The sequence below is a fragment of the Scyliorhinus canicula genome, chromosome 5, assembly GCF_902713615.1.
Source record: "Scyliorhinus canicula chromosome 5, sScyCan1.1, whole genome shotgun sequence".
Lineage (NCBI taxonomy): Eukaryota > Metazoa > Chordata > Chondrichthyes > Carcharhiniformes > Scyliorhinidae > Scyliorhinus > Scyliorhinus canicula.
In genome coordinates, this window is record NC_052150.1 from 154,867,070 (window position 1) to 154,890,524 (window position 23,455).

Below are 23,455 nucleotides of genomic sequence, written 5' to 3' on the forward strand. Positions count from 1 at the left end.
ATAGACACAGAGATCCATCACCTATGCTACCTGCCATTAATACCCATTCTGTATTCTAAGTGCAATACACATAATGAGATGACAATTTATCGAGACAGTTGATCGGGAACTGTTTTTTTCTTGTCACACTTTCATAATCAAATCCACTGGTGTAAATGGTTAGGTAGGATGGTAGCACAGTGGTTAGCACTGATGCCTCATAGAGCTAGGGACCCGGGTTTGATTCCGACCTTGAGCAACTGTGTGGAGTTTGCACATCCTCCCTTCACTGCGTAAGTTTTCCAGTGTAAAGATGTGCAAGTTAGATGAATTGGCCCATAGTGTCCAAAGATTAGGTGGGGGAAATGGGCCTAGGTTAGGATTGGTGCAGGCTCAATGGGTTGAACGTCCTCCTTCTGCACTGCATGGGTTCCACGATTCCAATTTTAAAAATTGAAGTTTTTCTCCTAAACTTGAAATGTACATGGATTCTTGAACTGAAAATAACAAGTCCAAACGATTTCTCCTGTTCTTGGCCTTTTTTCTGCCTTAGAAAAGAATTTTCATAAACAGTATTTAGTTTGGGCCATCAATATGAGGAAAAGAGAGGCACACAAAATATGCAGGAGATCTGAAATTTAAAAACCAGGAAGTGCTGGATCTGCTCAGCGGGTCAGGCAGCAGCTGTGAGGAGGCACAAGAGTCGGTGACTCTTAAAGTGAATAAAGTGAAGTGAGCGATTGGCACCCAAGCACCCGCCCTCGAGAAGTCGCAACGAGCGAGTGGCCAAGCGGGTATGCTGAACGCGCATGCGCGAGTGGCGGCGGAAGGTGACGCGTTGTGTGTGTGTCAATGAGTTCCGGTGCGAGTGTTGAGGCGGAGCGGGTGCTCGGGCAATCAGTAGGCCCCGGATTAATGTCATAGCGGCCGGGCACGGAGAGCGGCCGGAAACCGGCACTGAACTGACCGTCGCTTCCTTCAGTCGGTAAGGTGTCGGCGGCGGAGGCTGGAAGTCGAACGGGGTTTTTTTTTTAACTCTCCCTTCCCCGCCGCAAATCTATTTTGCAGTGATTTGTGTTTTATAAAGTGAGTTTGGGGATAGAAGCTGCAGCCCCCTCCTCTCCCGGGCTGTCAGTGAAGTCGCTGCATTTTAAAACCCAAAATGGCGGCTCCCGGCTACGTAGAACCGACAACAAACCCCAGAGTTGAGAGACAGGTGAACAGTCCGGCGCTGACTTAGAGGCGGCCGAGGGGAGAAGGCTCAAATGTTTGGGCTGGGTCAATGTCACAGACGGTGCTGTTGGGTTATGCCCCCTCCCCCCTCGTGACCACCGCCCTTCATTGCCGATGAGGTCTCCCCTCCGACTCCCTCTGTCCCCGAACCTTTACCCCCCTCCCAGCTGCCCCCGCTGGCGCTGCCTTCTCCTCCGGGCCCGAGTGTTTTTGTTGCAAGCCAGGCATGACGTAAGCTATATAACTAGAACAAGGTTCTTTCCCCCAGTTATTATCTAAACGCTTCTGTTATCAATTGTTGGGGTTTGCCTTTACGATGAGGTGGTATGTAAGCAATTCCGTTTCTATTCCTGTGGAGCCAACAATGGGTTAGTGCTCGCAGGTGATGTAGTCTGGACTTTTGTAAGGAATTTCTTGAAGCGCATTAATTAAATCTCTCAGGGTGCCAAGAATCGGAATGCAAAACGGATTAACATTTTTTAAATTAAAGCTAACTATCCATATTGCCCAGATAGCACATCCAAGTTTGAAGTTGCTTCAAGATTGTCAAATTGTATGTTTGAACAGAATGTAAAGTCGTAAGAGCCCACCTCAGCTCAATTCTGTCCACTTTGCACCGCAAAAACCTCGGCAGGTTCAGAACAGGGTGGCCGAATTGCAATTTAACTGAAAATGTCGATTATTATAAGAATGAAAATAATCATCCTTAAATGAAAGTACTGCCGAAGCTTGAAATCTGAAATAATTGAAAATGCTGGAAATATGCAATTGGTGAGAAAATAGAGCAGGTTCAATCTGATTATTTGGTTCACTTGGAATTATAACTTTAATTTCTGGAAATCTTGCTAAATATCCACATAACTGGTTATCTGTTGAATAAGCTGTCAGAATTTTCAACTTGGAATAAAAATACTTGAAACTTAAAGGGAAAAAAGTAAGGAAACTCTTAAATTACACTTCTAATTTTTGTACAGGATGACTGCAAAATGAATAGGTGTACTACTATTCGCGTATCTAACTATACTCTTTCCATAGTCTTTATTTTAAAAAACTTTACAATAGTATTTAGCAGTCTGCTGCTAGAACAAATATCTCCAATACTGTTTAGTTACTGTACAGGCTTTCTGTTCATAAAAAATGTTCATGTTTGTTTCAAATTAATTCATTATTTTAATTTTAAGTCATTAAACAATTTTGTTTGTAACCTGAAGAGCCTTGTTGCTTAAACTATTTCCCTATTTCTTATCGTATTGTTTTGAATCTTGCCCCATAAATTTAATGTCACCTTTGTATACGAGTCCTAATCATGTGTAAGCTGCACTGCAGATTCTATTGTAAATATGAATCTTTGTCTAAAATTTTATCACAGCCATTTTGGAAACTATTAGAAGCTTGCTAGAATTCCTTTCCATCTACTGCAGATCCTACTAGAAAGTGTAGCAACGGTCATTGAAGCATAGAATTATAGAATCTCTACAATGCAGAAGGGAGCCATTCAGCCCATTGAGTCTACACTAACCCTCCAAAAGAGCACCCTACCTAGGCCCACTCCCCCGCCCTAGTGCTGTAATCCACCTAACCACATCTTTGGACTGTGGGTGGAAACCCACGCAGACATGGGAGAATGTGAAAACTCTCAATAGTCATCTAAGGTTGGAATTGAACCTGGGTCCCTGGTGCGGAGGCAACAGTGCTAACCACTGTAGAGTAGGATATTTACCTCACTTTTTAAGTGTTCATGAAAACCTTCTGTAATTGGGATGTAATTGCAGTGCAAATTATTTAATTTTTGATATTTGCAGTTCATAGCACAATAGTTAATTCAGTATATTGACTCCTGCAGCAATAAATGCTAAAGCCATTTTTCATGGGCATTTTTAAGGTGACTTCCAAAATTATTTTAAGGTAACTTGATGAAGAGTAACATGCGCGAAGCATAGCTTGGATTTAGGTTTTGGCTCTCTGGGCAAATTTTGGGAAACAGTTATTCACATTTCACTTCCATACTACTTGTAGATGATTCACTTTAGATGCCACTAGAAATTTGGCCTGGACACCATGAAATTGCCTTAGCTCGTCTTATTTACAAGAATTCATAATATGATGTGAGAGATTTTTGTAAGTAATTACATTTTCGTTCTTTTTTTGCCTTCCCCAAAATGTTCCTGTGTCTTTACCAGTAATTTCCTAGCCTGGATCCAGCTAGTTCTCCTCTTGCCAGTTTTTGACACTATTTGACCCGTTAATGTGATAAAACAATTTTCCAATTTTAAATATTGTACTTGGTATTGTCTTATCGCTAATTTTGTTTAATTTCTTGGCTTAGAGCCCCAGCTCTGTTCTCAGTCCACTTCCCTGTGGCTGCTACAGCCCTGCTGCTCAATACCTCCTCTGTCCGATTCAGTCCTCTTCGCTCTTTGGTTCCCTTTCTCACTCTTTCAACCATGACCTCCTTCTGTAGATCTATTTCCAATCCTCAGTCTAAGTCTACTCTTTTATTTTCCAAGCCATAACCAGTCCTATCCTGCTGTTCTAACTCTAGCAACTGCTATGTTTCTCCACTACCACCAGCAGAAAGATGAGTAATTGAAGTCGCTAGAGATCATCTTTGAATTGTTGTACATATGTTCATGGTTTGATGGGCGTCGCTGATTAGGCCCAGCATTTATTGCCCATCCCTAATTGCCCTTGATAAGGTGGTGGTGAGCCGCTGCCTTGAACCATTGCTGTCTGTGGTGCAGGTACAGTTGGGAGTTTCTGGATTTTCATCTTTATAATAGAAGGTTGGAACAAGCTGAAAGAGGCTGAATCACCCACTCTGTTCTTATGCTGTATGCTAACATTCACTGTTAATATCCAAGCGATTAATTTTGGAGACCTGTGTGCTTATTGGGCAGTATAGGGGCAGCACGGTAACAGTGGTTAGCACAGTTGCTTCACAGCTTCAAGATCCCAGGTTAGATTCTGTGCGGAGTCAGCATGTTCTCCCTGTGTCTGCGTGGGTTTCCTCCAGGAGCTCCGGTTTCCTCCCACAGTCCAAATATGTGCAGGTGAAGTGGATTGGCCGCGCTAAATTTACCCCCCCCCATATCCAAAAAGGTTAGGTGGGGTTACTGGGTTACGAGGATAGGGTAGAGGTGTGGGGTGTTCTTTCCAAGGGCCGAATGGCCGCCTACTGCACTATAAATTCTATGTCTATGCCTATTATTCTCAAAGTACATATTTTTCAATGCCCACCATTCAAACATGCCCTCTCCTTTCTCATGAACTACTCCTTTAAATACAGTACTTGTCTCATACAATCACTTTCCCCAATGCTAACTAGACCGTCCACAATTACTTCCTCAACTAATATTTTTATAATCTCCAAAACTATCTTGAACATTGTCTTCCACACTACTAATTACCTCAATTAGTCACATGCTGCTGCCTGCCTCTTCACTACTCTATCTCAATTACTCTTGACTTCCAAATCCTCAATAAGTTCCTTGCAAACTGCGAACACTATCTTTCTACTATGCTACCACATATCCGTGGTCAGCACGGTAGCATTGTGGATAGCACAATCGCTTCACAGCTCCAGGGTCTCGGGTTCGATTCCGGCTTGGGTCTGTCTGTGCGGAGTCTGCACATCCTCCCCGTGTGTGCGTGGGTTTCTTCCGGGTGCTCCGGTTTCCTCCCACAGTCCAAAGATGTGCAGGTTAGGTGGATTGGCCATGATAAATTGCCCTTAGTGTTGGGTGGGGTTACTGGGTTATGGGGATAGGGTGGAGGTGTTAACCTTGGGTAGGGTGCTCTTTCCAGGAGCCGGTGCAGACTCGATGGGCCGAATGGCCTCCTTCTGCACTGTAAATTCTACGTCTAATCACTGACAGCCAACATCACACCACATTTGCATCCTAAATAAAATACCATCTTCTGACTTCTCATTGCAATCAGATCCTCTAGTTTTTTTACTCTTCCATGTCATTTTGATTTTGGTGTCTGCCCTTGGGTTGTTAGTCAGATGTTAGTGATGGGTAGCCACAAAAGCTGTTTCTCAAATTATGAGCACAATATTTAGTAACTGCAACAAGATCCTCTTGTAACTGATTTTTCCATTTTGTTTATTTTGGACTGAAATGCTGTACCTCACGTTGCTGGCAAGATGTGTTCTTACCCAAGATCATATCCTGAGCTGCTCGTCTCATTCATTGCAATAATGTGTTTCTCTACTCTGCTTCATTAAGCTGGAAAAAAAGCTGACCACTCATGCTTTCTGTGGAATATTTTTTTAAATCTATCCTTTGATGACTATGAAGTAAAAGTTGGAACTATTGCTAGAGGGATGTTTCTCTTGTAAATCATTACAGTCTGAGGACCTGTGAGCTGACTCCCAAGTATGTGAATGCAAATTTTAAGAATGAGTGCAAGCTTTTAAGTTTCAATGTAGATTGATTGGAATCTATTACATGGTAGCACAAGTGGTTAGCACTGTGGCTTCACAGCGCCAGGGTCCCAGGTTCAATTCCCCACTGGGTCACTGTCTTTGCAGAGTCTGCATGTTCTCCCCGTGTCTGCATGGGTTTCCTCCCACACCAAAGACATGCAGGTTAGGTGGATTGGCAATGCAAAATTGCCCTTAGTGTCCAAAAAGGTTAGATGGGGTTATTGGGTTACGGGGATAGGGTGGAAGTGAGGGCTTGAGTGGGTCGGTGCAGACTCGATGCGCCAAATGGTCTACGTCGACTTGTAAAGATGGTCACAGGCTCTTGATTTCCAGGTGATCCAAGCATATTTCATTTGCTGTGTTTTTGTTTAGTATATCCTTTGCATCAAGATATTATTTAACATGCCAAGTTCTTAGTGTCTTCTACATCTTAACAACATTGTAATAACAAAGAACAAATATGCTATTGATTACCTTTGGTGATGTAATCTGTTTTATGCAACTATTTGTAAGAGTTTAGTGCAGTTATATTGTTGCAAATTAGATTGTCCTACAGAAACCGCCTGGCAGGAGTTGACATTCCCAAAGCAAACCTCAACTGCTGAGTGGTGGCATTACAACTGCATATTATCATAAAGAATGTTACTAGCTTTCATAGAGTCATAGAGGTCTACAGCACAGAAAAGACCCTTTGTCCCATCGCGTTTGCATTGGTCAAAAACAACCACAGCTATTCTAATCCCATTTTTCAGCACTTGGCCTATAGCGCTGTTGGCATTGCAAGTACCCATCTAAATGCTTAAATGTTATGAGGGTCTCAGCTTGCACCACCCTTTCAGGCAGTAAGTTTCCCGCCACCCTGGGGGTGAAAACGTTTCCCCTCACATCTCCTCCAAACCTCCTGCCCCCTACCATAAATCTATGCCCTCTGGTCATTGACCCCTCCATCAAGGGAAAATTTTCTTCCTGTCGATCCCCACCCTCTGCTCCAAGGAAAACAATCCAATTCTATCCACTCTCTTCAGAGCTAAAGCTCTCCAGCCCAGGCAACATCCTGATATATCTCCTCTGCACCCTTTCCAGTGCTGTCACATCTCGCCTAGAATGGAGATTCCAGAACTGTACACAACTAGCTGTGGCCTAACCATCATTTAATACAGTTCCAGCATAACTTCCCTGCTCTTAAACTCTGTGCATCAGCTAATAAAGGCAAATATACCACATGCTGCCTTAACCACTGTGTCCACCTGTCCTACTTTTAAGGGGCCACTGTATATGGACACCAAGGTCCCTCTGATCCTCGGTGCTTCCCAGCGTCCTGCCGTTTATCATGCATTCCCTTGCCTTTTTTGTCCTGCCCAAGTGCATCACCTTACACTTATCCAGATTGAATTCCATTTGTCACTGATCAGCCTGCCTATAATCCTGTAATCTAAGGCTAACCTCACTATTTACCACCCCACCGATTTTTGTATAATCTGCGAACCTACTGATCAGCACTCCTACATTCAAGTCTAAATCATTTATATAAACCACAAACAGCAAGGGCCCCAACACTGATCCCTGCGGGACCCCACTGAAAGTTTTCCAGTCAGAAAAACACCCCTTGATCATCGCTTCCTGCCTTTCGGCCAATTCTGGATCCAATTTGCCAAATTTCCTTCGATCCCATGAGCACTTCGCTGTCAGTCTCTCATATGGAACCTCATCAAAAGCCTTGAAGTCCAAGTAGACTTTGTCAAATGTATTGACCTAATCTGCACACCTGGTTACCTCTTCAAAATATTAAGTCAAGTTTTTAAAAAAAATTAGAGTACTCAATTATTTTTTTCCCAATTAAGGGGCAATTTAGCATGGCCAATCCACTTAACCTACACATCTTTGGGTTGTGCAGGTGAAACCCATGCAGGCACTGGGAGAATGTGCAAACTCCACACGGATAGTGACCCAGGGCCAGTATTCGATCCCGGGTCCTCAGCACCGTAGGCAGCCATGCTAACCACTGTGCCCCACGTGCCACCCCAAAAGTAGATTGGACATGAGGGACAAAAGGGACATGACCTCCCTTTAACAAAACCATGCTGACTGTTCTTGATTAATCCCTGCCTCGCCCAAGTGCAGATTAATTCAGTGTCTCAGAATTGCTTCCAATAGTTTCCCCACCACAGATCAGACTGACTGGCAGGTGGTTTCCTTGTTTATCGCTTCCTCTCTAATTCAATAATGGTACCACTTAGCTATCCTTCAGTCCTCTGGCACTTCTGGAGGATTTGAAAATTATTGCCAGTGCCCCTGCTATTTCCTCCCTTGTCTCAATCAACAGCCTGGGATTCATTTCATCAGGCCCTGGTCATTAATCTACTTCCCCGCCAGACCATTCAGAAATTCTGGTTAATTTAATTTTATCACTGTCCTTCTCCATAATTTTTGTACCCACATTGTCCCTCTCACTAATGTACACTGACACGATGTTTTCATTTAGAACCCTACATATGTCTTCGGCTCCATGCACCAATTACCACTGTTGTCCTGAATGGGCCCTGTTCTTTCCCTAGTTAGTCTTTTACCCATAATGTATTTGGAAAACACCTTGGAATGTTCATTTATTTTACCTGCCAATATCCTTTCATGTCCCTTTTTTGCGCTCGTAATTTCCTTTTTAAGTTCCCTTTTGCACATTATATACTCTCGGGCTTCTGCTGTTTTGGGTCTTCTATATGCTATAAGCTACACTTTTTCTCTTCATCCAATGATGTATATCCCTCTATATCCAGGGTTCATTGGATTTGTTGGTCCCACTCTTGTTCTTTATTGGAACATGTTGGTCCCGTACTCTCCCTATTAACTCGTATACATCCCACTATTCAGTCACAGATTTACCTAAATGCATCTGCTCCCACTCCACTCTGGCCAAATCATATCTGATCTTATTAAAATCGGTCATTCCCCACTTTAGAACCTTGAGCTTGGGGTCCATCCCTGTCCTTTTCTATAACAATCTTGAATCTAATGGAGTTATGATCGCTGTCTGAAAAATGCTTCCCCCTTTGAAACTTCAACCACTTGCCCAACTTTGTTGCCTAACCTCTCTTGTAGGATCCTCTATGTATTGGCTTAAAATGTTCTCCTGGATGCATTTTTAAGAATTCTGCTCCCTCTAAACCTTTCACACTATATCTTCCCCAGTTGGGTAAATTGAAATTCCCCCACTATCCCTACTTATTACTTTTATACTTCTCTGAAATTTGCCTGCATAGCTGATCTTTTATTTATTTCGGACTGTTGGGGGGCCTATAGAACAGTCCCAGCAATGTGTTGCTACTTTTTGGTTTTCAAGTTCTATCCAAAAGGCTTCATTTGAAGAGTCTTCTAAGATGTCGTCTCTCCTTACTGCTATAATTGATTCTTTGATCAAAGTTATGACACCCCATCCTCTTTTACCTCCTTCCCTGTCTCACCTGAAGATCCTGTATCCTGCAATATTGAGCTGCCAGTCCTGCCCCTCAACCAATAATAATCTTGATGTCTAAGGTGGTAATAAATGATTTCCTCTTTGATAACAATAATCTTAGTTGTCACAAGTAGGCTTGCATCAACACTGCAATGAAGTTATTGTGAAAAGCCCCGAGTCATCACATTCCGGAGCCTGTTCGGGTACACGGAGAATTCAGAATGCCCAATTCACGTAACAAGCACGCCTTTCGGGGCTTGTGGGAGGAAACCCATGCAGACACGGGGAGAATGTGCAGACTCTGCACAGACATTGAGCCAAGCTGGGAATCAAAGCAACAGTACTAACCACTGCTACCATGTTGCCTCACTGTGCTACTGTTGCCCCCATGTCTGTGACAGCAATTGCATTGTGCCCCCATGTTTTGTGCCCTGAACTCATCTGCCTTGTTCATCAGACTCTTTGCTTTAAAATAAATACCATCCAAATTTGCCAAATTCCATTGTGTCTTAACAAAGTGGCGAGGATGAATGGGAAGCCAGAGGATTGGGAAGCCTTCAAAAGCGAGCAGAGGACAACTAAAAAAGCAATAAGGGGGGAGAAGATTAAGTATATGTGCACGCTAGCTAGTAATATATAAAGGAATATAGAAATAATTTTTTTCAATATACAAAACGGCAGCACGGTAGCATTGTGGATAGCACAATCGCTTCACAGCTCCAGGGTCCCAGGTTCGATTCCGGCTTGGGTCACTGTCTGTGCGGAGTCTGCACATCCTCCCCGTGTGTGCGTGGGTTTCCTCCGGGTGCTCCGGTTTCCTCCCACAGTCCAAAGATGTGCAGGTTAGGTGGATTGGCCATGATAAATTGCCCTTAGTGTCCAAGATTGCCCTTAGTGTTGGGTGGGGTTACTGGGTTATGGGGATAGGGTGGTGTTAACCTTGGGTAGGGTGCTCTTTCCAGGAGCCGGTGCAGACTCGATGGGCCGAATGGCCTCCTTCTGCACTGTAAATTCTATGAAATTCTATGAAAAGGTGAGAGAGGCAAATATAGACATTGGACCACTAGAAAATGTGGTTGGAGAAGTGATAGGAAACAAAGAAATGGCAGAACTGAATAGTTACTTTGCATCAGTCTTCACGGTGGAAGACACCAGTGGGATGCCAAAGCTCCTGGAGAAATAAGGGGCAGAGGTGAAAGCAGTGACCATTACTAAGGAGAAGCTTCTAGGGAAACTGAAAGGTCTGAAGGTGGATAAGTCACCTCGACCGGATGGACTACACCCCAGGGACCTAAAAGAGATTGTGGAGGCATTAGTGATGATCTTTCAGGAATCACTGGAAGCATGAAGGGTCCCAGAGGACTGGAAAGTGGCTAATGTAGCACCACTGTTTTAAGAAGGGAGGGAGGCAGAAGATGGGAAATTATAGGCCGGTTAGCCTGACTTCAGGCATTGGTAAGATTTTAGAGTCTGTTATCAAAGATGAGGTCGCGAAGTACTTGGAAGAGCATGGTAAAATAGGACTGAGTCAGCACTGCTTTGTCAAAGAGAGGTCGTCTCTGACAAATCTGTTAATGTTCTTTTGAGGAGGTAGCAAGGAAGTTCGACAAAGGAGAAACAGTGGATATGATTTATTCAGATTTCCAGAAGGCCTTTGACAAGGTGGCGCATAGGAAACTGTTAAATAAATTACAAACCCACGGTGTTAAGGATATGATCCTGGCATGGATCGAGGATTGGCTGACTGGCATAAGGCAAAGAGTGGGGATAAAGGGGTATTTTCAGGATCGCAGCCGGTGACTAGTGGTGCGCCTCAGGGGTCTATGCTGGGACCACAACGTTTCACAATATACATTAATGATCTGGAAGAAGGAACAAAGGCACTGTTGCTAAGTTTGTAGATGATAGAAAGATCTGTAGAGGGACAGGTAGTATTGAGGAAGCAAGGGGGCTGTAGAAGGATTTGGGCAAGCTAGGAGAGTGGGCAATGAAGTGGCAAATGAAATACAATATGGAAAAGTGTGAGGTTATGCACTTTGGAAGGAGGAATTTAGGCATAGACTATTTTTTAAATGGGAAAATGCTTAGGAAATCAGAAGCACGGGCAGCACGGTAGCATTGTGGATAGCACAATCGCTTCACAGCTCCAGGGTCCCAGGTTCGATTCCGGCTTGGGTCACTGTCTGTGCGGATCTGCACATCCTCCCCGTGTGTGCGTGGGTTTCCTCCGGGTGCTCCGGTTTCCTCCCACAGTCACAAAGATGTGCAGGTTAGGTGGATTGGCCATGATAAATTGCCCTTGGTGTCCAAAATTGCCCTTAGTGTTGGGTGGGGTTACTGGGTTATGGGGATAGGGTGGAGGTGTTGACCTTGGGTAGGGTGCTCTTTCCAAGAGCCGGTGCAGACTCGATGGGCCGAATGGCCTCTTTCTGCACTGTAAATTCTATGATCTATGACATAGGGACTTGGGAGTCCTTGTTCACGATTCTCAAGGTTAATTCACAGATTCAGTCGGCAGTTAAGGCAAATATAATGTTAGCATTTATGTCAAGAGGGCTAGACTGCAAAACCAGGGATGTACTTCTGAGGCTGTATCAGACCCATTTGGAGTATTGGGAGTAGTTTTGGGGCCCCAAATCTAAGGAAGGATATGCTGTCCTTGGAAAGGGTCCATAGGAGGTTCACAAGAATGATCCCTGGAATGAAGAGCTTGTCGTATGAGGAATGGTTGAGGACTCTGGGTCTGTACTCGTTGGGAGTTTAGAAGGATGAGGGGGATCTTATTAAAATTTACAGGATACTGTGAGGCCCGGATAGAGTGAGCGTGGAGAGGATGTTTCCACTTGTAGGAAAAACTAGAATCAGAGGATCCTTTAAAATTGAGATGAGGAGGAATTTCTTCAGCCAGAGGGTGGTGAATCTGCGGAACTCTTTACCGCAGAAGGCCGTGGAGGTCAAATCACTGAGTATCTTTAAGACAGAGATCGATAGGTTCTTGATTAATAAGGGGATCAGGGGTTAATAAGGGGATCAGGGGTTATGAGGAGAAGGCAGGAGAATGGAGATGAGAAAATATCAGCCATGATTGAATGGTGGAGCAGACTCTGGACCAAGTGGCCTAATTCTGCTCTGATGTCTTATGGTCTTAACTAGCCTATAGTTCCTATGCGTTCCTGACTCACTTGCTGTCTCTCCTAATTTTGGCTGTGCATCTCCCCGTGCTGAACCATCTTTCAGAATCCCACCCATCTGCCAAGTTAGTTTAAACCCTCCCCAACAGCACGAGCATGCTCCCTGCAAGGATGCTTGTCCCATTTCTGTCCAGGTGCAATCCTTGGCTGGTGCCCGCACATACTCAATTATTCCAGAGTATAGTTGCTAGGTGCCGACAGCTCTCCAACTGTTTGATTTTGTGTTATGTTTTCATAAATGTATCTCGATGGTTAGTGTTGTTGGAATATTCAGATGAACTACACTGCCAGTGTATAATCTTATCCAGAAACTTCTAGCAAGAACCAGATGCTATTAATATTAAATGGTAATCATGGCTAACGTTTTAAAATTAAATCAGTCCTAACTCTTTGAAGGCAATGATTATTGTACATTTGTTCTATTTTGACTATGCTATGTAATGCACACTATATTGTGTGACTGTAGATTTCAGACTTTCTGATTTTTTTTTTTGCTTTTTTCTGGTCATGTAAAAAACACTGGGTGCCAGTAATTTTTTCTTTGAAAAATTAAACCTTGCCAGGTTTTTCTTCCATGGAATGCGAGTGTTCCCAGGAAGGCTGACATTTGTTGTCCATCCCTAATTGTCCTTTAACTAGGGCACACAGTGGTTAGCAAGGCTGCCTCACAGCGCCAGGGACCTGGGTTTGATTCTGACCTCGGGTGACTGTGTGGAGTTTACACATTCTCCCTGTGTCCGTGTCGGTTTCCTCCAGGTGCTCTTGTTTCCTCCCACAGTCCAAAGATTTGCAGGTTAGGTGGATTGGTCATGCTAAATTGCCCATTAGGGGTGGGTTGCAGGCATTGGGGGGGGGGGGGGGAAGATTGGGCTTGGGTAAGGTGCTCTTTCAAAGGGTTGGTGCAGACACGATGGGCTGAATGGCTTCCTTCTACACCGAAGAGATTCTCTGAACTGAATGGCTTGCTGAGTTTCCCTGAGTTTAATTAACCTTTGTTTTTCCAATTACCTCCATACTGGATTTGGTGGCAAGTAATGAGCCAAATCCGGTATACAATCTCACAGTAAGGGAACATCTTGTGAACAGTAGCCATACGTGACTGAATTAGATATGGAAGTTTGAAAGGGAGGTGGGTGAGTCATAAACTAAGCAAGAGACTTAAACTGACAAATTGGACTGAAGTATTAGCTGGTAACCTAAAAACAGTGGGAGGTATTCAAGAAAATATTTGATACAATTCACAATTAGTACATACCTAATAATAAGCACATGAAATGTGATGAGATACAGTTTAAAGCTAACAGTGGATTGGTGCCTCGATGGTGGGCAAACTGGCTTGGGAGAGGACACTGCTGTTGGACCATCTTTCTTGTCCCTGGATTTGGAGAATTTAGGAAGGCACTGTTGGTAGTACTTCTCCAATGCTTTGAAGTGCCTACTGTATGTCGTCCAAGTCTCCGAAGCACATGAGCGAAAGATTATTGCTGCCCAGTAAACCATGACCGTAGTTTTGAGTTTGCGACTCTCTTCCTCAGTACTCTTTTCCCCAGTCAGCCGATGGCACGTTAAGAGGCGGTGATGAATTTTGTTATCTGTTATACTTTGCCACTGCTGGGTAGGAAATGTGATTTACATGCTTGACAGAATCCTGAAGCATTTGCTCTGTTTGGAACTCGATCACAGCGGGAGACATCCAGACGGACAACGGAAACTCTTCAGGAGTATGCCTGAAGAAGTCAAACATAACAGTTGAATTACGGGAGACTTTGGCATCTAACTGCCTAAAATACAGAGGACACATTTTGGGATAGCACTGAACAGGTCAGAGACTTTGGGAACATACAGTGGTAAAGTTGAGGTGGCAGATGGAGTGCGCAAACCTCCCAAGCGATTCATTTACCCAAGCCTTCAAGCATCATCTGCTCCACATGTGGCACAGTCGGCAGATTGTGCATTAGACTAGTCAGTTATTTTGGAATCCATCGAACCAGAGTGGGAAGCAAATGATCCTTTATGCTGAGGGATTGCCCAAGAAGGACTGAAAGAGGAGATTACATCAGTGCAAAGTGGGACTACAATAGACTGGGAAAGCTATTAAAAATACAAAAAAGGGGTACAAAGTATTAAGAGTGGCTCAAAGGAATACAAATAAAATGAAAAACTGTAGTCACTGTTAAAATACTTAATGAAGAATCATACAGTTGCTTGGGAAAATGATGCAAACTATCACTTGCATACAGAAGTCTTGCCTCGATTCTAGCTACATTTTGAGCAGAATTTTATGAAGATCTGTTTTGTGAAAAACAACTGAAATAATGTAATTCCATTCATAAAGTATTATTCAAATGTAATGAGTTGCAAGTCACTAGATATGTTTTTCCTTGGCTGTAATTGGGTTCAGGATTTTTTTTTAAAATGTGGTAGAATGTCACTAAAGTAGGAGGAAGAAAACTGAAGGTAGTGATTCGCATTTGAGACCCCGGAGAAGAGTAACTTAGTGGGAGGTTAGGTATTTGTGTAAAGGCAAGATCATCAAACAAGACCCTGTATTTTGTGCCACTGTACAAAAAGGGTGTTAATGCTGTTATGTATCAGAATGCGGTGGCACGGTAGCACAGTGTGTAGCACTGTTACTTCACAGCTCCAGGGTCTCAGGTTCGATTTCTGCTTGGGACACTGTGGAGTCTGTAGTTCTCCCTGATCCTGCGTGGGTTTCCTCCAGGTGCTCCGATTTGCTCCCACAAGCCCTGAAAGGTGTGCTCTTGGGTGAATTGGATATTCAGAATTGTCCCTCCGAACAGGTGTCGGGATGTGGCGACTAGGGACTTTTCACAGTAACTTCATTACAGTGTTAATGTAAGCCTACTTGTGACAATAAAGATGATTATTATTATTAAAATCCATAACCTGGTAAAGCGTCATGTGATGTGTAGTGAGTCAGCGGTGTGCGGGCTTTGCAATTCTCCATCTTGGATTGCATGAGCAACAGCTCTTTAATAAAACCTCTTCATCGTGTTTGAAAGAATCCAGAGTCTGGGTACCTCTCCGTCTAAGGAATATAACAAGTGCCAAGCTTGGATTTTTATTTATAGAGTAAGCACTTAAGTAGAAACAGCATTTTAAAGGCAACATTTGGCAATAGAAGTGATCAGTGATTCCATTTGAAATTAATAGAATATTTTTGCATTAAGGATGGAAGCAAAATAAGAAGACATGAGAAATCTGAAATTAAACAGTGAAAGCGATTATGATTTGCTTTATCCTACTAAAGCAAACTGAATTCTATAGCACTGAACTATGAAGATTGAACTGAGGATGTGCAACCCATAGGAATGTAAAGTGGAGTCATTTGGTGGAAGTAGATGTGGTTGGATAATGAATGGAGGAAGTTGCTGATATGCATTTGGCATAGAATGAGTATTTGCTGATGGAACAACAGGTCAAGAGGACTGAACCTGCCATGAAATTGGAGCTGTTATGAACAGAAATTTGTTGAGAAACTATATAGCAACTTAAAACACATTCCACATTTTGGCGTAATCTTGATGTCCAAGGTGGTTAAAAAAATGATTTCCTCTTTATAATCTTTATTATCTTTATAATCTTTATTCTTGCCACTAGTAGGCTTACATTAACATTGCAATGAAGTTACTGTGAAAATCCCCTAGTCGCCACACTCCTGTACCTGTTCAGGTACAATGAAGAAGAATTCAGAATGTCCAATTCAGCTCACAAGCACATCTTTCAGGACTTTAGAACATAGAACAGTACAGCACAGCACAGGCCCTTCGGCCCTCAATGTTGTGCCGAGCCATGATCACCCTACTCAAACCCACGTATCCACCCTATACCTGTAACCCAACAACCCCCCCATTAACCTTACTTTTATTAGGACACTACGGGCAATTTAGCATGGCCAATCCACCTAACCCGCACATCTTTGGACTGTGGGAGGAAACCGGAGCACCCGGAGGAAACCCACGCACACGGGGAGGACGTGCAGACTCCACACAGACAGTGACCCAGTCGGGAATCGAACCTGGGACCCTGGAGCTGTGAAGCATTTATGCTAACCACCATGCTACCCTGCTGCCCCTTTGTGGGAGGAAACTGGAGTACTGGAAGAAACACAAGCAGACACGGGGAGAACGGGCAGATTCCGCACAGACAGTGATCCTCAGAACAGTTTTCAAAACCAGATCCTCAGTGGAATATCCACACTGGTTCACTTTTTTTCATTCTAGTTATTGTGTAGGTAATGTGCAGCATGATAAATCAAGCTAAAGGGATTTGGGAGTCCCTGGTCAAGATTCTCTTAAGGTTAACGTGCAGGTTCAGTCGGCAGTTAGGAAGGCGAATGCAGTGTTAGTATTCATCACGAAGGGGCTAGAATACAAGACCAGGGATGCACTTCTGAGGCTGAATATGGCTCTGATTAGACTCCATTTTGGAGTATTGTGAACAGTTTTGTGCCTTGTATCTAAGGAAGGATGTACTGGCTTGGAAAGGGTCCAGAGGAGGTTCACAAGAATGATCCCTGGAATTAAGAGCTTGGCATATGAGTAGCGATCGAGGACTCTGGGTCTGTACTCATTGGATTTTAGAAGGATGAGGGGGCGGATCTTATTGAAACTTGCAGGATACTGCGAGGCCTGGATAGTGTGGACGTGACGAGGATGTTTCCACTGATAGGAGAAACTAGAACCCAGGGCACAACCTCTGACTGAAGAGATGATCCTTTAAAAAAGAAATGGGGAGGAATTTCTTCAGCCAGAGGGTGATGAATTTGTGGAAGTCTTTGTTGCAGAAGGCTATGGAGGCCAAATCACTGAGCGCCTTTAAGACACAGATAGGTTCTTGATTAATAAGGGGATCAGGGATTATGAGGAGAAGGCAGGAGAACAGGGATGAGAAAAAAATCATCCATGATTGAATGGTGGAGCATATTCGATTGGCCTAGTGGCCTAATTCTCCTCCTCGTGTCTTGTGGTCTTCTGCTCTTATTTCAGGCAAAATGGACTTTGTAAAAAGTTTAGAAATTGCTTATTTCAAACTGTTCAAAGCTGACTTTTCCCATACCTGGAACGAATTGTATCATCCTAATTCCAATCCACCTGATATCACTTAACTCAATAGAATAAATATCCAATCTGAGACCATCTTGGTTTGTGTGATTCACGCAGTACATAGAACATAGAACGATACAGCGCAGTACAGGCCCTTCGGCCCTCAATGTTGCACCGACATGGAAAAAAACTAAAGGCCATCTAACCTACACTATGCCCTTATCATCCATATGCTTATCCAATAAACTTTTAAATGCCCTCAATGTTGGCGAGTTCACTACTGTTGCAGGTAGGTCATTCCACGGCCTCACCACTCTTTGCGTAAAAAACCCACCTCTGACCTCTGTCCTATATCTATTACCCCTCAGTTTAAGGCTATGTCCCCTCGTGATAGCCACCTCCATCCGCGGGAGAAGGCTCTCGCTGTCCACCCTATCTAACCCTCTGATCATTTTGTATGCCTCTATTAGGTCACCTCTTAACCTTCTTCTCTCTAACGAAAACAACCAAGTCCATCAGCCTTTCCTCATAAGATTTTCCCTCCATACCAGGCAACATCCTGGTAAATCTCCTCTGCACCCGTTCCAAAGCATCCACGTCCTTCCTATAATGAGGCGACCAGAACTGTACGCAATACTCCAAATGCGGCCGTACTAGAGTTTTGTACAACTGCAACATGACCTCATGGCTCCGGAACTCAATCCCTCTACCAATAAAGGCCATCACACCATAGGCCTTCTTCACAACCCTATCAACCTGGGTGGCAACTTTCAGGGATCTATGTACATGGACACCGAGATCCCTCTGCTCATCCACACTACCAAGAATTTTACCATTAGCCAAATATTCCGCATTCCTGTTATTCTTTCCAAAGTGAATCACCTCACACTTCTCCACATTAAACTCCATTTGCCACCTCTCAGCCCAGCTTTGCAGCTTATCTATGTCCCTCTGTAACCTGCAACATCCTTCCGCACTGTGCAAATTTACTTACCCATCCTTCTGCGCCCTCCTCTAGGTCATTTATAAAAATGACAAACAGCAACGGCCCCAGAACAGATCCTTGTGGTACGCCACTCGTAACTGAACTCCATTCTGAACATTTCCCATCAACCACCACTCTCTGTCTTCTTTCAACTAGCCAATTTCTGATCCACATCTCTAAATCACCCTCAATCCCCAGCCTCCGTATTTTCTGCAATAGCCGACCGTGGGGAACCTTATCAAACGCTTTACTGAAATCCATATACACCACATCAACTGCTTTACCCTCGTCCACCTGTTCAGTCACCTTCTCAAAGAACTCGATAAGGTTTGTGAGGCATGACCTACCCTTCACAAAACCATGCTGACTATCCCTAATCATATTATTCCTATCTAGATGATTATAAATCTTATCTTTTATAATCCTCTCCAAGACTTTACCCACCACAGACGTTAGGCTCACCGGCCTATAGTTACCGGGGTTATCTCTACTCCCCTTCTTGAACAAAGGGACCACATTTGCTATCCTCCAGTCCTCTGGCACTATTCCTGTAGCCAATGATGACCTAAAAATCAAAGCCAAAGGCTCAGCAATCTCTTCCCTGGCTTCCCAGAGAATCCTAGGATAAATCCCATCAGGCCCCGGGGACTTATCTATTTTCACCTTGTCCAGAATTGCCAACACTTCTTCCCTACGCACCTCAATGCCATCTATTCTAATAGCCTGGGTCTCAGTTATGTTAATAATTAATTGCACATGAGCCATTGGAAGCTCCAGAAGCACCTTGCATCTGAAGTGCTGTAAGGTGGGTATCAAAGAACCAATTCTAAGAATTTTGGATTGATTTTCTTTTCTATCTTCTGTTGCCTCCAACTCTTAAACTTTTGTGCCTAATTTCACTTGAGTTATTGAAGGTAATTGAAAGGTGATCAAAGCATGTAGCTGTCCAGCTGGGTCTGTTGGCTTACAGAAGAACAAAGTGAAGAAAAGACTAGAAGAAACAAGGCTCATGGTATAAAGGCGTGTCTGACAGCATCTTGAAGGAATGAGCAAAGAGGAAAACAGCCTGGTTGATGGAAAATGTTTTTACTATGCACCCATAGTGAGAGAATTTGCTGCTTTTCTTGAAGTTATTTCAGTTGGGTAGAATCAAAATGACTTGGATTTGACCTCTTCAATGGGTGGAGTTGGTGTCTTCAGTTGTAATGAACACAACTTTAATGTCTTCTGATTTTAATTTTCTGTAGATTTCCAGCATTTCCTATTTGTTTCAGATTTCCAGCAAATGCCATTTTCTGTATTTGATTAACTTAAAAACCTCTTGTATTTTTGGTGCAGGAATGGAACATTTCTGAAGGTATTTACTCATCTCAAAACCCCAGCTGGATTGTATATTTTTACATTCCCATTGCTTCAAGAAAGGTCTTATTTCTTTTTAGCGTAAAACTGAAGAGGAGACCAGGAGCAAGTATTTATTTGGCACGAGTGGATCTGGTAACTAATTAGGACATGGCAAATCGGGGAGGCGCAGCGAGACCGAATGGACCAGCTGCTGCTAACAAAATCTGCCAGTTCAAGCTTGTTCTACTTGGAGAGTCTGCTGTTGGCAAGTCTAGTTTAGTGCTACGTTTTGTGAAGGGACAGTTCCATGAATATCAAGAAAGTACTATTGGTGGTAAGTTTTAATTTACTGAGGATTTATCTCAAAGCTTTACTGTAATTGTATCTAGTCATACTTTTTTCTGTAAATATTTGTATACCCTACATCCATATTTCCCTGCCTGTTTCATAGATTAACATCTCTGGTGTTTTCAGAAAGGAGGATGGGATTAAAAGTTTAGTGGTGGCCCATGTACTTCAAAGTACACCAGAGGTTGATGGGAAGAAATAAGTAACTTAAGTAAATTTGATCATCTGTCATTTAGCATGTTAAAATCATTGGTACTTCTGTTTTTTTGCTGGTGAAAATTTACTTTGTTTCTTTTGAAATACTAACCGTGGTAAGATTTATTTTGGAGAGGCTTTTGATTAGGGATTTGTGCAGCAAACTTTGGCTGTGTGGCACTCATCCTTTTTGTACTGTATGTGCTTTTGTGGGGCTCATAATTGTATCTGGCATGTGCACTTTGTACGATCTTTCTTGGGCCAACATTTTGGCTAGGTCATTTCTATGGAGCTGGCAGTGTGTGCCAGATGTATGTGACAGAGGTTGGTGTAACACTGGTTTGACTAGCAAAGCCATTTGGATCTGCGTGCCCCAATTTGTGCGCACTCTCAATATTGTACAACCAAACATGTTCAGCAGCAGGATAAGACTCCTAACAATGTTATTTAAAGGATTTGTTCGCCACTTTAAGATTGCTATTTGACATTTCCTGCTATTGGGGAATTAGTAGAAGTGTTTGGAGATTTTTGCTGCTACTCAAAGAGGAAATTTACTGGGAGTGATGCAGCACCTGCTGATAGACTTGGTTTTGCTAAGGTCACTTGTTTCCTGTCATGGGTGCTGTAGTTTCTGCCCCCCTTAGCCTGCAGCATAACAGAATGAACAGAGGTGACAGGATGAAAAGATACACTAAACGGGAAGGGGTAAAGAGCTTTCTATTCATCTAAAGCCATCAGGGAGAAATTCTCTTCTCTACCACAGCAAGGAACATTGTGCAATGTCTACACATCACAAAGTAATTCTTCACAGGAAATCTGTGACTTGTTGCAGGCATACCTGCAGCTTCAGCAGTGAGAGGATAGCACTGTCAGTAATTATAAAGGCATAATCTTTTGTGGATGCCTGCTGTACTACCAATAATTGAGTGCCCACAAAAATTCAGAGGCTACTGCGTAACAAGGGATATCCTCTGACTACCTAGCTCAAGAGTCCAGTGCCCAAACCCATATACATGAGCAGCATGCATAATAGAACCATGTTGCCACACATGTCATAGAGCATACCATTGGGGTGTTGAAGTACTACTTCCACTGCCTAGACCTTTCTGGAAGAGTCCTACAGTACTCTTCAGAGTGCATTATATGATTTGTTATGGCTTGCTGCTTTTTGTGTAACTTTGATCATGTGAGCAGAACCCTTGCTGTTATGTACATGGCAAGGAAGGAAGAGCTGGAGGGAACCAGCAAGGTCTGTTTTCCAGTCAGCTGTCCTGATTGACTCATTCTATTGTACAGTTGAAAGTAAATATAAACCCAGTTCGGCATTCAGTCACAAACCCCTCTCTCTTACTGACCATCAGTGTCCTCTTGGCACAGTGCTGAAATAAAAATCAACATAAAACAAGCATTCCAAACCAAGTTTATTCAACAAACCCAGCAAACCTGAGCCATTTGTGACAGAGAGGTCACTTGGTAAACTGTGCAGAAAATATTATAATGAAGTATTTTCTTTGGAGCTGTTTGATCAGATTAACAGGAACATTAAATCTGGCTATATCTGTTTACTATTTAGGTCATATTTTACACTACTGATTGAGCTACTTAAAATAAACACTTATACAACATACAACATTTCCAGCTCTATCCCTTCTTTGCCTCTATCACAAGTATGATTCCATACATTTGATCTCAAATTGACTAGTTGCAACACAAACCTTGTTGACTTCCTAAGCTGCACCCAAACACCTACTTGCAATCTCCCAACTATTCCTCAAACTCTGCATGCACATTTCACTATCCATCATGGTAGCATCATCAACCTCCATTACCTCTTGTTGCACCAATTCAAAGTTTTTTTTTCTTTGTCTACAGGTTTCTCCATGACCTTCCTCTGACGCATGGAATCTGTTCCAGTTCCATGCAATGCTAGTGGCCTGATCATCTAACCTTTGGTTACTTCTCCGTAGGGGTTCTTCATGACCAAGCATCAGTGGCCAGCTCTGAGGAGTTCCTCATGGTCACTTTCTTCAAAATCTTATTTTGTTTCAGACATGCATTTTGGTCAATTCTACTACTGCTTGGTCTTGCATGTATTTAGAAATTGTTCATATTGTTAAAAACATTAGGCCTTTTTCAAACTTCACTCCTAGGGCTTTTCTGTTCTGTGACAACATCATCCAATGTTCTTGGGACATCCTGGAGAGCAAAGATCACCTCCGAGCCCTTGCCTCTTCCAGAATCCTTGACCAACACCTATATTTTGTTTGCAAAGTGCTTATCGATATTTTCATCTTCATAACACGATTAACTGCCTCTGCTGCAGGGCCCCTAAACCTAACCATCTGCTCTCCGCTGCTGGAGCCCTCAGTTGCTCACTCAACAACACTATGCCTTTTCCTACCTTATCTCGACTACATATCCTTTGCCCTGTTACAATTTAAGTCTTGACTATTCAACTTCACTCTTGGCTCATGTTAGTTGAAATTGGAACTGGTCCCTGTCCTCAATCTTACTCGAGATAAACACTATCTTTTCTGTCCTTAATAACTACAGCCCATCTTTTGTACTGAAGCCTTTGTTCATCTCCTGCAGCACTCTTTTTGATTTCCTTTGTCAGAGTTCCCTTCTCCCAAAACAGTCCTGACCAAAGTCACGGATCATAGTGTCATTACGGCACTGAAGAAGGCAATTTGTTTGCTTTCCATGCCGGGGCTCCAGTCAGTGCCATTCCACTGTTCTATCCACATAGCTCTGCAAGTTGATTTCCCCAGTGCCTAGCCAACCTTTTGGAAATAATTGTCTCTGCTTCCACCACACTTTGTAGGCAATGAGATGCAGATCATTGCCACTCATTGCGTTGCAGAAACAAGTTCTTCCTCGCATCTCTTGCCCAAAATCTTAAATCTGTGCCCCTACTCCTTGTACCATCAGCTATAAGCCAATCGTTTGACCCATCAAGTCTGCACCAACCCGCCGAAAGAGCGCTAGACCCACTCCCTTGCCGTATCCCTATAACCCCACATAACCTTTGGACAACTGTGGGGGAAACACACTGGTAGACAATTTTTGGATGACATTTTATTCTATTCCCATATTCATCTTTGCTGGTCTTATTTTCCTCTTTACTTCCCCTTTCAACTTCTACTTGGCTTAACTTGAAGGATTCACCTGACGAGCATTACAACTCATCTCTCATCATCAAGGAGCTCTGACTTTGGTTCCACTGTTCGCCATCTT

At 43.2% G+C, this 23,455-nt stretch overlaps 1 protein-coding gene across 2 annotated transcripts in view; it reads left to right on the plus strand.

The window, feature by feature from the left end:
• The first annotated feature begins 791 nt into the window (after positions 1-791).
• The window catches only part of LOC119966342 (ras-related protein Rab-5A), a 47,213-nt gene continuing 24,549 nt past the window's right edge, over positions 792-23,455 (plus strand). Inside the window, exons 1-3 of one of the 2 annotated variants that reach the window (XM_038797847.1) lie at positions 823-964; positions 19,673-19,691; positions 19,774-20,009. In XM_038797847.1, coding sequence (XP_038653775.1) covers positions 19,844-20,009 — 166 coding nt within the window. In that variant the 5' untranslated portion in view covers positions 823-964; positions 19,673-19,691; positions 19,774-19,843. Of the gene's footprint in view, positions 965-19,672; positions 19,692-19,773; positions 20,010-23,455 lie in introns of both variants that reach the window. The other variant, XM_038797846.1, reaches the window with a different exon arrangement.